Raw genomic sequence first — 11,635 nt, 5'->3', positions numbered from 1 at the left:
TGTAGCCATAAATGAGGAGCATGTGAAAATGTAAACTAACCCTCCGTTGTTTTAATCCTTTCACTTCTTTGCCATAACTGCGTGAGACCTTATTAACGTGTCATAGACTGTGCTGCAGCTGGTTCGACGGTTGGCTGGAGATCCCTGGCGGTGGATTTTCGTCTTTCTATCGTCCCGGGAAACCCTGAGAAGCAGCCGCAGCGTTTAATGAGCTCCATTCATCTGGACCAGCATGACCGAGGCGATTTTTCCCGTCTTGTAGACTGACGTAACAATATTACAATGAAAGGATGCATTTTCTCGGGCTTTATGAAAGTCTCGGCTCTCGTATAGTCACCAGGGGGCATGCACACGTCAATGCAGCGCGGGAAACATTTTAACATCGTAACATTGTAACGTCGGATCGGGGGAACGTTCGAATGGACGTAGGAGCAGCTCCGCGGCTCTTCATATCGCTGTAGTTTGTGTTACGGGAGGTTCCTGCTGCCCCCATCCATCTCTCCGGCTGTTGTTGTGAATTGATCTAACATGGCGACTGTACCCGTCTATTGCATCTGCAGATTACCTTACGACGTAACCCAGTTTATGATCGAATGCGACGCCTGCAAAGACTGGTTTCACGGCAGGTAACCGCAATATTTCGTTCAACTATTTAAGTGTGGATTTGGATGGAAGCGTTTTGCTCCCGTGCGCACATTTTGCTTTGCTCTCAAGAGCGAGGGCCGCTTGAAGAAGAAGGCGGAGTTATATTTAGCTGGCTCGGTTGACACATTTTTGTGAACGGTACAAAAAGATTTGCTTAATCGTAAAGCCATTTCGATGTATTTTCCACGATGTGGACTTGATCTGCGTGCATCGCACGCTTTGGTTGCGTCTCAGACTGGACCTTGTCGTAGTAGTGAGCCGTGGGTGTCTGCGAACACGAATGGCTTTTCTTTTACACATTTTACCTTCCTTTATGCGCCGTATTCGTTCAGATTTGCTCCTACACCACTGCTTTGAAATGTCTTAAAACTGTCCTTGTCCTTTCTGTTGTCTCCTGGAAGAATAATAGGCTGCATACGAGCCAGACATTGCAGATTCAGAGCCGCTCTGCACATTTTTAACATGTATGACATCTAGCCATTATCATGCCCTGTATTCATCATTAACAAAACCAGTAAGTTCAGGTTTATTCGCCGTATAGGTGCTTTGAAGCATCACTGACAGCAGCATGTAGTCGGAGCAAACGAGTTTAGCTCGATCCAATAATGGGAGTCGATCTGTACTGTTCTTTTTTTTAATTTCATCTTAAATTTCCCCCGCCGATTGTTTTGTTTTCGCCGCAAGAGCGAAACTTACGCGAGACGGTTTAAAATTCTATTTCTTCAATGTAAACAAAGAACAAGCGTTCCAGTTCACTGACTGATACATTTACGCGCGTTTAATTTTAACCCTTTAATGAGCCGAGCGATTGTTACAGTTCAATCGTTCCAGTCAAGAATATCACTACATGACGCCTATTATCGTTTAACGATCTAAAGAGAGTGACTGTTTAACACGCACAACGCGTTGTAAACTCTCCTCTCGTTCTCACACTGAATACGCGGTTAACTGCATATTCAAATGTCTAAAGAATTGTTTGAATTGACACTTATGTTTGTTTCTGTTGGACTGACCGAGCTTTACCGCCCTCAGTGATTTTAAACCTTTCTGACCTCTGTTGAGAGGGTAGGGCGACTGATTCTGTGAGCTCAAATGAAGGGAGAAACCAGTTATGACTAATAAGTATGGCTTAAACGTGTGTACACGCTTTTGTTAACAACGATTAAGCTGTTTATGACAGGAGTCTTATGACAAAATCATATTTGAAGTCTTTTAGTAGGTCTGTAACTTTGACATTGCAATATGGAAGTTGAATGTTTGTGATAGTAGTAGGCTACAGCATTTGTATGCAGAATCTTATAATTTAGTACAATATCTGCCAGTGGCATTAGTTCGGTTCCTCTTTTTATGCTTGCTATCTTTAAAACACTAATAATCACACAGCTTCAAAATAAATGTTATCTATAAAATGTGTTTAGTTACCTTAGTTTCTCTATGGAAAGTATAAGAATTAGCTTTACGTTCAATACATTTTAAATTAAAACTGGTTACATGTTTTAAGTTAAATATTACAGCTTTGACTGCTGCACTAAACCATGAAAAGTTTCAATTACAGCATTTATAGATATATCATCGTTTTTGTCTTGCAAAATGAACAGTGATGTTTATCAGCACTGGATTGAGAATCTGATTCTGTAGAAATGCACAGAAAGCTCAGCAGATTTTTATAGAACTGGAACGCCTGTTTTCACAATTACACACATCCCCCATCCTTTGCATGTTTGTTTATTAAATATTTTGGTTAATGTGATGATGCTTTCAGCTACTGAGAACTGTGTAGTACACTCAGCTCTATTTAGCACGCTTGACTGTATTTAAATCTATTGCACAGAATTCAATTAATAAGGCTTTTTCCGTCTGGCTATTTTTTTTTATTGTCAGCTCTTTTATTTGAAAGTGACTTCAATCTAGCCATTTGTTGGAAGAACCTCTGTAAGTAACTTCCCACAATCATAGAAAACCTAGAACTTTGAGGAAATGTTAAAATTGTGTTGTTCTTGTCCATGCCTTGAAAACAAAATAGTGTAGTGAATATGCATTTTTCCAGTTTGCTTATCGGCTAAATAGGCGTATGGCTATATATTTTATTGCTTGGGTTTAAATGACGTAGAGTAAACTTGTTTAAAAGCCATAATGATGTATTATACTTTTCAGGAATGTTAAAATCAGTGAGTAAAGCGGTTTTGTAAAAATCCATATCACATATTACTGGAAAGCTAAAAGAAAATTCATAGAGTGTGGGAAACCTCTGAGGTTACACGGCATGTTCAAGGACATGCGAACTCAGTAACCTCAATTTTAACCTCGCTTTCAGCTTTTAGCAGCCAAGTGATCTAAACCTAAACCTCAAGTTTAACTAGAAGTCTTCAATCATTAGCTTTTAGAAACAACTTCTTTAAAACTGATCAGATGACAGATCATCATCGCCAAAGATATTAATAAGTAGTTCCACTTCCATACTATTATTACAACTTCCTGTTGTTGCCTGAATTAATCATATAACATTCCAAGTGTTTATATACTCTTCATAAATGTTTAATCAGTTCTGAAAGGTTCTGCTATGATCAGCATACGCTTCCATCAAGAGTAAACATGTTGATATAATGATTTCTGCAACCGTACTGGCAGGCAAACAGAAATGAACGCTGAAACGTCTGAAACACACCTCCTGACCACATGCTGCTGTTTGTGGTTGTGGGCGTGTGCTCGCGACACTTCAGGTGGTAATGAATGACATCATTCCCTTCTTTCGCAGGGCAGGATGCCAGCTACAAGTGGCGCGTCAGATTTTAAATGAGATTTGTCCCATTACCCATAATAGCTAGTCTGTGACAAAGCAGCTTTGGCATATTGCGCATGTTTATTAAATAAGTTATAATAATACACTAATTGCACCTGCCTTGAGGACGGCTTTACATGGAGAATCATTTAGAGCTGCCATAATATCACTGCATATTCCTTAATGCTGTGTCGTATTTTATTGACTCATTTTCTTCTACTGCTAATAACCAAAAATGTAATATATGGTGTTTTTTCTTTGTATTTTTGTCTGAATCTGTCATGACAGTGTGTAATTACATTGTCTCAGGCGCATGTTCTTCCAAGGATGGCCTGATGTGTATGTCATTGCGTTGAATGGTTTCCCAGGTCTTTTTTTTTTTTCCCCTGAGTGAATTTTTCATTTGGAATGGGTTTTTAGAAACTAGTTTACTTTCCTGTTGTTTAGACACAGCATAGAGTACAACTACTGCATTGAGGTACTTAAGGTGTTGTTGCTGCTTTTAAGAAGATGTTTTCTTAGACATGACTATTTCTGGAAAGCAGTTTGAGGCTTTCTCCTACGACTGTCAACACTTAACATGCAAAATAGCCCTGTAAATAAACATCATCATCATCATCATCATCATGCGCTCTGCTTCGGATCCATTGCAGGCGGTTGTTTGACGATTTAAGGTCTATTGTGCCAGCACAAGACGTGTTGTATTGAATGTAATTTCACAGAGAGAAAGCTGTCTGTACCAGTCTTAAAGAAACAGTTCACATAAAATTGCATTATTTACTCACTGTCCTGTTGTTCAAACTTAAATTCTGTTATTAACATTTTTTGATTAATCTTCACGTGCGTTTTGGATATTGACCACAGTGGTGGTTATAAATAATGTTGCATGAACATTGCATGAAAATTCTGCTTTTGTGTACTGTGAAAGTAAAAATGGCACAGGAATGTGACCCTGGTTTTGACCACAAAACCAGTCTTAAGTGGCACAGGTATATTTGTAGCAATAGCCAACAATACATTGTATGGGTCAAAATTATTGATATTTTGTAAATTTCCTACTGTAAATATATCAAAACTTTTGTTTAGTAATATGCATTGCTAAGAACTTCATTTTGGCAGCTTTAAAGGCGATTTTCTCATTATTTAGATTTTTTTGCACCCTCAGATTCCAGATTTTCAAATAGTTGTATCTCAGCCAAATATTGTCATATCCTAACAAACCATACATCAGTGCAAAGCTTATTTCAGATGATGTAAAATTGACCCTTATGGCTTATGTTTTGTGGTCCAGGGCCACATATGCCATTTTTAACTATTAAAATATAAAATCAAAATTAAGGCTACTATCAAAAACATGTTACGTATGTATGTAAATCATATACACACACACACACACACACACACACACACACACACATATATATATATTGAGATGTATACATAATCTGAAATCTGAATAAATAAGCTTTCTATTGATGTATAGTTTGTTAGGATATGACAATATTTGGCCAAGATACAACTTCTTTAAAATCTGGAATCTGAGGGTGCCAAAAAATCAAAATGTTGAGAAAATCACCATTAAAGTTAAATCCAAATTAAGTTCTTAGCAATGTATATTATTAATCAAAAATATAATATGTTTTGATATATGTACGGTAGGAAATTCACAAAATATCTCAATGAAACATGATCTTTACTTAATATCCTAATAATTTCTGGCCTACAAAAATATAATTTTGACCCATACAATGTATTTTTGGCTATTGCTATAAATATACCTGTGCTACTGGTTTTGTGGTCCAGAATCTATATATATAAACATAAAAAATAATTTTCACGCTTTTTTCTAAATAATATGGCACATGAATACTATTTTATAGTGTTTTTGGATATTTATCACTGTGGTCTCTAAATTATTGCCACTTAAATGTGGTATGGCGGATGGGTTTGTAATGACACAATGGTGAATAAATAACTGCGCACTATTAGATTTTGGGTGAACTGCTCCTTTAAATTTAAAAGGTATTGGCCTTTTAATGGCAGCTTGCAGATACTCATGATAAGGATTAGCTAGGAAAAGGCGAAGAACATCGAAGAGTGTATTTCACTGCTAATCCTGATGCACGAGTGGGCGGTTTGACCCTTCAAACCCACATGCACTCTTTGTTGTAGTGAGGCTCAGTGGGACTTGGTTCCTTTCACTTTTGCTATGATTCAAGGGTGCTGACACCACCCACCATCTGAGTGGACAGCGTGTGTGATATTCATACGACTGCACGTAGTAGTTATACCACACTGGAGGAGAGCCATAACGGACACTCCCAATTCAGTATTTGCTCATGACCCGAGAACAGCTCCTCCTAATGGCAGGAATGTGTTATAGATACATCGGGTTTATATTAGTATAGGAAGAAGAACATTTGCTCTGCAGATGGGGTGACAAAAATGCATACAGTGCCTATAAAAGGTTTTCAGCTTCTTGGAGGTTTTTCATGTTTGGTTCGTTTATAGCAATGAATCACAGTGGATTTAATATGGGTTTGTTCTTTATTTTTGCTGCTGATCAGCAGAAGACTTGTAATGTGAATGTAAAACAGATGTGAATTAGAAATATAAAAATGAGAGAAAATTAGAGAAAATTAATCCTCATGTCGTTCCAAACCTATATGACTTTTTTTTCTGTGGAACACAAAATAAGATATTTTCAAGAATGCTGGTATATTTCGGTTCCTATTTGGTTTGCCAATTCAATGAAATTAAATGGGAACCGAAACTTTACAGTGTCTTCTTTTGTTATGTATATGAAAGAAAGCCATACAGGTTTGGAACAACATGAGGGTGAGTGACTGAAGACAGAATTGTCATTGTTAGGTGCACTGTCTCTTTAATATGACACGCTAGTGCACTCAGTTTGGTTTACAAGACACAAATAGTAAAGTGAAGATCACTTGTGTGAAGTCAAGGGCCACTAAGTGACCACTGACAACTCTGGAGGAGTTGCAAGCTGAAGAGTCTGTGATACGACAACTGTTGCCTGGGTGCTTCAACAGCTTTATGGGACAGTGGTGAAGAGAAAGCCACTGTTAAAAATGTCACATGACATCTCGGCTGTAGTTTTGCCAGAAGGCATGTGGTAGATTCTGAAGCCAGCTGGAAGAAGGTTGTGCTTGTTGGCCATCAGACTAAACGCCATATTTGGCACAAGCTGAGCGCTGTGCATCATCGGAAACGCACTATCCCCACCGTGCAGGACTGGATTGTGGACCAGGACGGTTCCCTGGGGCCTTGGAGCTCCAAAACCTCAGGACATGTGGCCTGAGCCTGCCAAACAAAGCAGACCACTAGGGCCTCTCTAAGGGGCCGCCATAGCCAGGAAAATAGCAGTGGGTAGATGTGAGAGAGACTTGTCCACACGAAGAAGGTCTGTAATATTTGGAGAAAGCCATCTGTTAGCATTCCCATTCAGAATATGTCATCAGAATTCACGGCTGATTTTTAATGGCTGTCAGTGGAGAATGGGTTTATTAGAACCAGATCTTTGAATACTTATATAGGCACTATTTGTTTTACAGAATCATAATTAGAAAAAAAAAAAAATAACCAGATTTTATTTTCTTGGAACTGTACAAGGCACAGCAGTTGTCAGCACTGCATGGATCTTTAGAAATAAATACATATGCATTCTGTGTTTGTTATGTTACAGCTGTGTGGGAGTGGATGAAGATGAAGCACCAGATATTGACATCTATCACTGTCCTAACTGTGAAAAGACTCACGGCAAATCCACCTGTAAGTATCTTGCCTTGGTACTGTGGTTGGTACCAAGGAAGCTCCACAGTATTCAACAGAAATATAAATGAGACAAAGTCAAATTCTATTGTAAAGAAACTCTCACTGAAATGTTGATTTAGTTTAGTTAAACTGTAAATTCATCAATTATGAAATGTGTACAGTTCAGCTATATAGAAGGCAATCAACTCACTATTCATCACTTTTCAGTTAGTTCAACATTAAATCATTTTAGTTTAATATGGTATAATAAGGAATATTATTTACACTACCAGTCAAAAGTTTTTAAGAGTCATTAAAAGATTTTTTATTATTTAAAAAAAGTCTCTTCTGCTTACCAAGCCTGCATTTATTTGATCCAGATTTACAGCAAAAAAAGTCAAATTTTGAAATACTTTTAGTTTTTAAAATACCTATTTTCTATTTGAATATATTTTAAAATGTAATTTATTCCTTTGATTTCAACGCTGATTTTTTAGCATCATTGCTCCAGTCACATGAGCTTTCAGAAGTCATTCTAATATTCTGATTTGTTGCTCAAAAAACATTTATTAATATTATTATTATTGTTATCATGTTGAAAACAGCTGAGTAGAATTGTTTCAGGTTTATTTGATGAATGGAAAGTTCAGAAAAACAGCATTTATCTGAAATCTGAAAGCTTTTGTAACATTATACGTGTATTTATCATCACTTTTGACTGATTTTAAAGCATCCTTCCTAAATAGAAGTATTAATTTTATACATTTTTTTGACTCCAAGCTTTTGAATGGTATAGTGTATAATGTTACAAAAGCTTTTTAGCAGATAAATGCTGATCTTTGGGTCTTTCTATTCATTGAAGAATCCTGGAAAAATGTACTAAACTGTTTTGAATATTGATAATAATAATAATAATAATAAATGTTTCTTGAACAGCAAATCAGCTTATTAGAATGATTTCTGAAGGATTATGTGACACTGAAGATGATGCTGAAAATTCAGATTTTTATCACAGGAATAAATGATGCTTTAAAATGTATTCAAATTAAAAAACAGTTATTTTAAATTGTAAAAATATTTCAGAATTGTACTGTTTTTGCTGTACTTTGGATCAAATAAATACAGGCTTGGTGAGCAGAAGAGACCTCTTTAAAAAACATTACAAATCTTACTGTCCAAAAACGTTCGACTTAGTGTGTAATAGAATAATAATAATATATCATATTATTTATAATGTATTATTTTAAATATAAGTGAATGCATTTAATTCATATAATGCATATTAAAGAGCACAATTTTTCAAAATTTAAACTGCAAAAATAATAATAAAATTGACAATAATATTACAAAATGAGCACTAAATTAGCATATTATTCACTGAAGGCTGAAAATTTAGCTTTGCCATCACAGAAATAAAGTACATTTTAAAATATATTCAAATAAAGAATAGTTTTTATTAAATAATGTTCTGTTTTTACTGTATTTTTATTTACGTTTTTGGTAAAATATTACAATAAGGTTAATATTAGTTAACTTTACTTAGCATGAACTTAGAATAAACAATACTTTTACAGCATGTATTAATTTTAGTTAATGTTAATTTCAACATTTACTAATGCATTTTTAAAATTAAAAGTTTTAGAACTAACATTAACAAAGATTAATCTATAATGTAATAAATGTGTTGTTCATTGTTTGTTCATGTTAGGTAATTGATTAACTAATGGAATCTTATTGTACCACTTTCTTTGTGTGGGTACAATTTAATTTAGATTTTAACTAATTTCATAATTTTCAATATTTTTTTGTACAATTAGAAGATAAGGGTTTTTATTTGTTGTATGAATCCTCTCCTTTAATAAATTAAAAAAAGCTTTAGATAATCAATAAAATACTGATTTACAACATTTGCAGATGTCTTTATTATTACATAATGTTGCTTTATTAAGTAAGTGGTTTCAACAAAAAATAACAAGTATATTGTGTTCACCGTGTACGATTTTGATTTGGTTTCATCTGTTCACAATTTTAACAGTGAAAAAGAAAAAGAGCTGGAATAAACATGACACGGGGCAAAGCGGAGACGTCAGACCGGTTCAGAACGGCAGTCAGGTGTTCATAAAAGAGCTGCGCAGCAGGACATTCCCCAGGTATAGTACACCTGTGTTCAAACACCTTTGTGAAGATCATCCCAGGCCAGTGTGAAGAATTTAAAGGGCCAGTGCTTCTAAAAAGTCCAAGTCCTTCAGTTCATTAAGTGTCCAGAAGATGGTGCTATTTGATCAGCTTTGCTCAGGCTCTTAACTTTTCCGCCAGACATGTGAAAAAGATTCAAGTATGATGTCTTGGAGAGATTGTGTAGGTGATATGCTGACGTCTTTTTCCACTGCAGTTCAGAAGATGTGGTGGTCAAGCTGTCTGGAAGTCAGCTGACATTGGAGTACCTTGAGGAGAATGGATTCAACGAGCCAATTCTCATCCAAAAGAAAGACGGACTGGGGATGGCTATGCCTGCACCCACGTTCTATGTCAGTGATGTGGAAAACTATGTTGGTGAGTGTTTTAGAATGTAGAATAAAATCAACATTCCTCTTTTTCGATGAAGTTAATGTTGTTCTAACCGATATCTTCTTTTTATGTTCAAAGGACCTGATGTTCCTGTGGATGTCATCGATGTAACCAAACAGACACAAAGCAAGATGAAGTTAAAAGAGTTTGTTGACTATTACTACAGCACAAACAGAAAGAAAGTATTAAATGTGATCAACCTAGAGTTTTCAGACGCAAGGTAAGCAGTTCTATATAAAGTTGGATTGGGTTGCATTTTGGAAGTCTATACAAATTTGGGGAAATTTCATGGATTTTGGTACCAATTTTAATAAATTTTAATACATACTCCTTCATTTATTTTAAGGGTCAAAAGGTCATTTATTAAATGGAATTTAGTCTTCAAGTTTTTTCTCAATTAAACATTGCTTCATTTTTTTTTTAAGTAATAATGAAAAAAATTTTTTTTTTACATTTTCACATTTTACAGCAAAATCAAGTAACAAAAAAACAACATTGTTTGATCAAATATCAATATGTTAATACATGTCATTAATATGTTTTTATTAATGGAGTTTGGTAACATGAATATTTACTATCCTTTTATATCTCTAGAATGGCCAATATTGTTGAGAGTCCGCAGATTGTGCGGAAGTTGTCCTGGGTGGAAAATTACTGGCCTGACGATGCATTGTTGGGGAAGCCCAAAGTGTCCAAATACTGTCTGATCTGTGTGAAAGACAGCTACACAGACTTCCACATTGAGTGTGGAGGTGCCTCTGTGTGGTATCACGTACTAAAGGTGACTCCTGCATGTTATATCTGTTAAGAGGAAACACTGCATGCACCTATCAAGTTTGAGATTTTGGGCTTTTTGGTTTTTCATAAAGTGTTTTTTCAGACTAGTGGAAAGAAAACATCCAAAAAAACACTGTTAAGTGTTTCTTTTATAGCACTTTATCTATTTGTGTCAATAGATTTCAATTACAGTGCATATTTTTAAAGGCCGTTTTCCCAAATTAGTTTTTTCTTATACACTGAGCCCTAAATCTACATTTCAGTAACACTTACACACACCAAACTTTACATTTTTATTCCTGTCTATATCCTAAAGGTATTTACAGAGGGATTTGTTCATATATAATTTGCTTGATTTTATACAACATTTTATTCCCCCCAAAATGGTAAAAAAGTCTTTTCTGAATTATGTCGTGACAAAATGAGATACCCAAAATTCCCTCTGTAAAAACTTTTGACTCTAATATGTCAAAAAAAAAATCAAACAAGAATTTTGAAACTGACTTTATCCAGTGTTTTATTTATTTGTTTATTTGTGTACTAGAAATGTATGCAAATTAGTGCATATTTCATTATATAATGTCTCATTTGCATATTTAAACCTAACAATGTTTGCAATTATCAAAGTATGTTTGCAATTATCAAAGTAATCAATGAACTGGGTAGGTAAGGTGATGACTATTAGTTAATTTTTTTACCCTATTCACCTGCAGTGTCTCGGCTTAAGTAACAAATTTATATTGCAGTCAGTAGTTAACTGGTCATTTTAGTACATAAGATTGAGCACATTTTAAAGGGATAGTTCACTAAAAAGTGAAAATCCTGTCATTAATTACTCACCCTCATGTCATTCCATACCCATAAGACCTTTGTTCATCCTCGGAACAAAAATTAAGATATTTTTGATGAAATCCGAGAGCTTTCTGCATAGACAACAATGCAACTACCATGTTCAAGGCCCAGAAAGGTAGTAGGGACATCGATAAAAAAGTGGGATATCAGTGGTTCAACCGCAATATTATGAAGCAATGAGAATACTTTTTGTGTGCAAAAAAAGTACCACACATAAAATAAAGTCTTTTTTTTTCTTTGTGC

The 11,635-nt window shown here is 35.3% G+C and overlaps 1 protein-coding gene across 1 annotated transcript in view; it reads left to right on the top strand.

The window, feature by feature from the left end:
- The first annotated feature begins 123 nt into the window (after positions 1 to 123).
- The window catches only part of LOC141293719 (lysine-specific demethylase phf2-like), a 30,771-nt gene continuing 19,259 nt past the window's right edge, over positions 124 to 11,635 (top strand). Inside the window, exons 1-6 of the mRNA XM_073825774.1 lie at positions 124 to 626; positions 7,128 to 7,213; positions 9,231 to 9,345; positions 9,588 to 9,748; positions 9,842 to 9,983; positions 10,358 to 10,544. Coding sequence (XP_073681875.1) covers positions 529 to 626; positions 7,128 to 7,213; positions 9,231 to 9,345; positions 9,588 to 9,748; positions 9,842 to 9,983; positions 10,358 to 10,544 — 789 coding nt within the window. The 5' untranslated portion in view covers positions 124 to 528. The remainder of the gene's footprint in view (positions 627 to 7,127; positions 7,214 to 9,230; positions 9,346 to 9,587; positions 9,749 to 9,841; positions 9,984 to 10,357; positions 10,545 to 11,635) is intronic.

The sequence above is a fragment of the Garra rufa genome, chromosome 20 (genome assembly GCF_049309525.1).
Source record: "Garra rufa chromosome 20, GarRuf1.0, whole genome shotgun sequence".
Taxonomy (NCBI): Eukaryota; Metazoa; Chordata; class Actinopteri; order Cypriniformes; family Cyprinidae; genus Garra; species Garra rufa.
The sequence above is the reverse complement of the archived record's forward strand: the minus strand, read 5'-3'. Positions and strand labels throughout refer to the sequence as shown.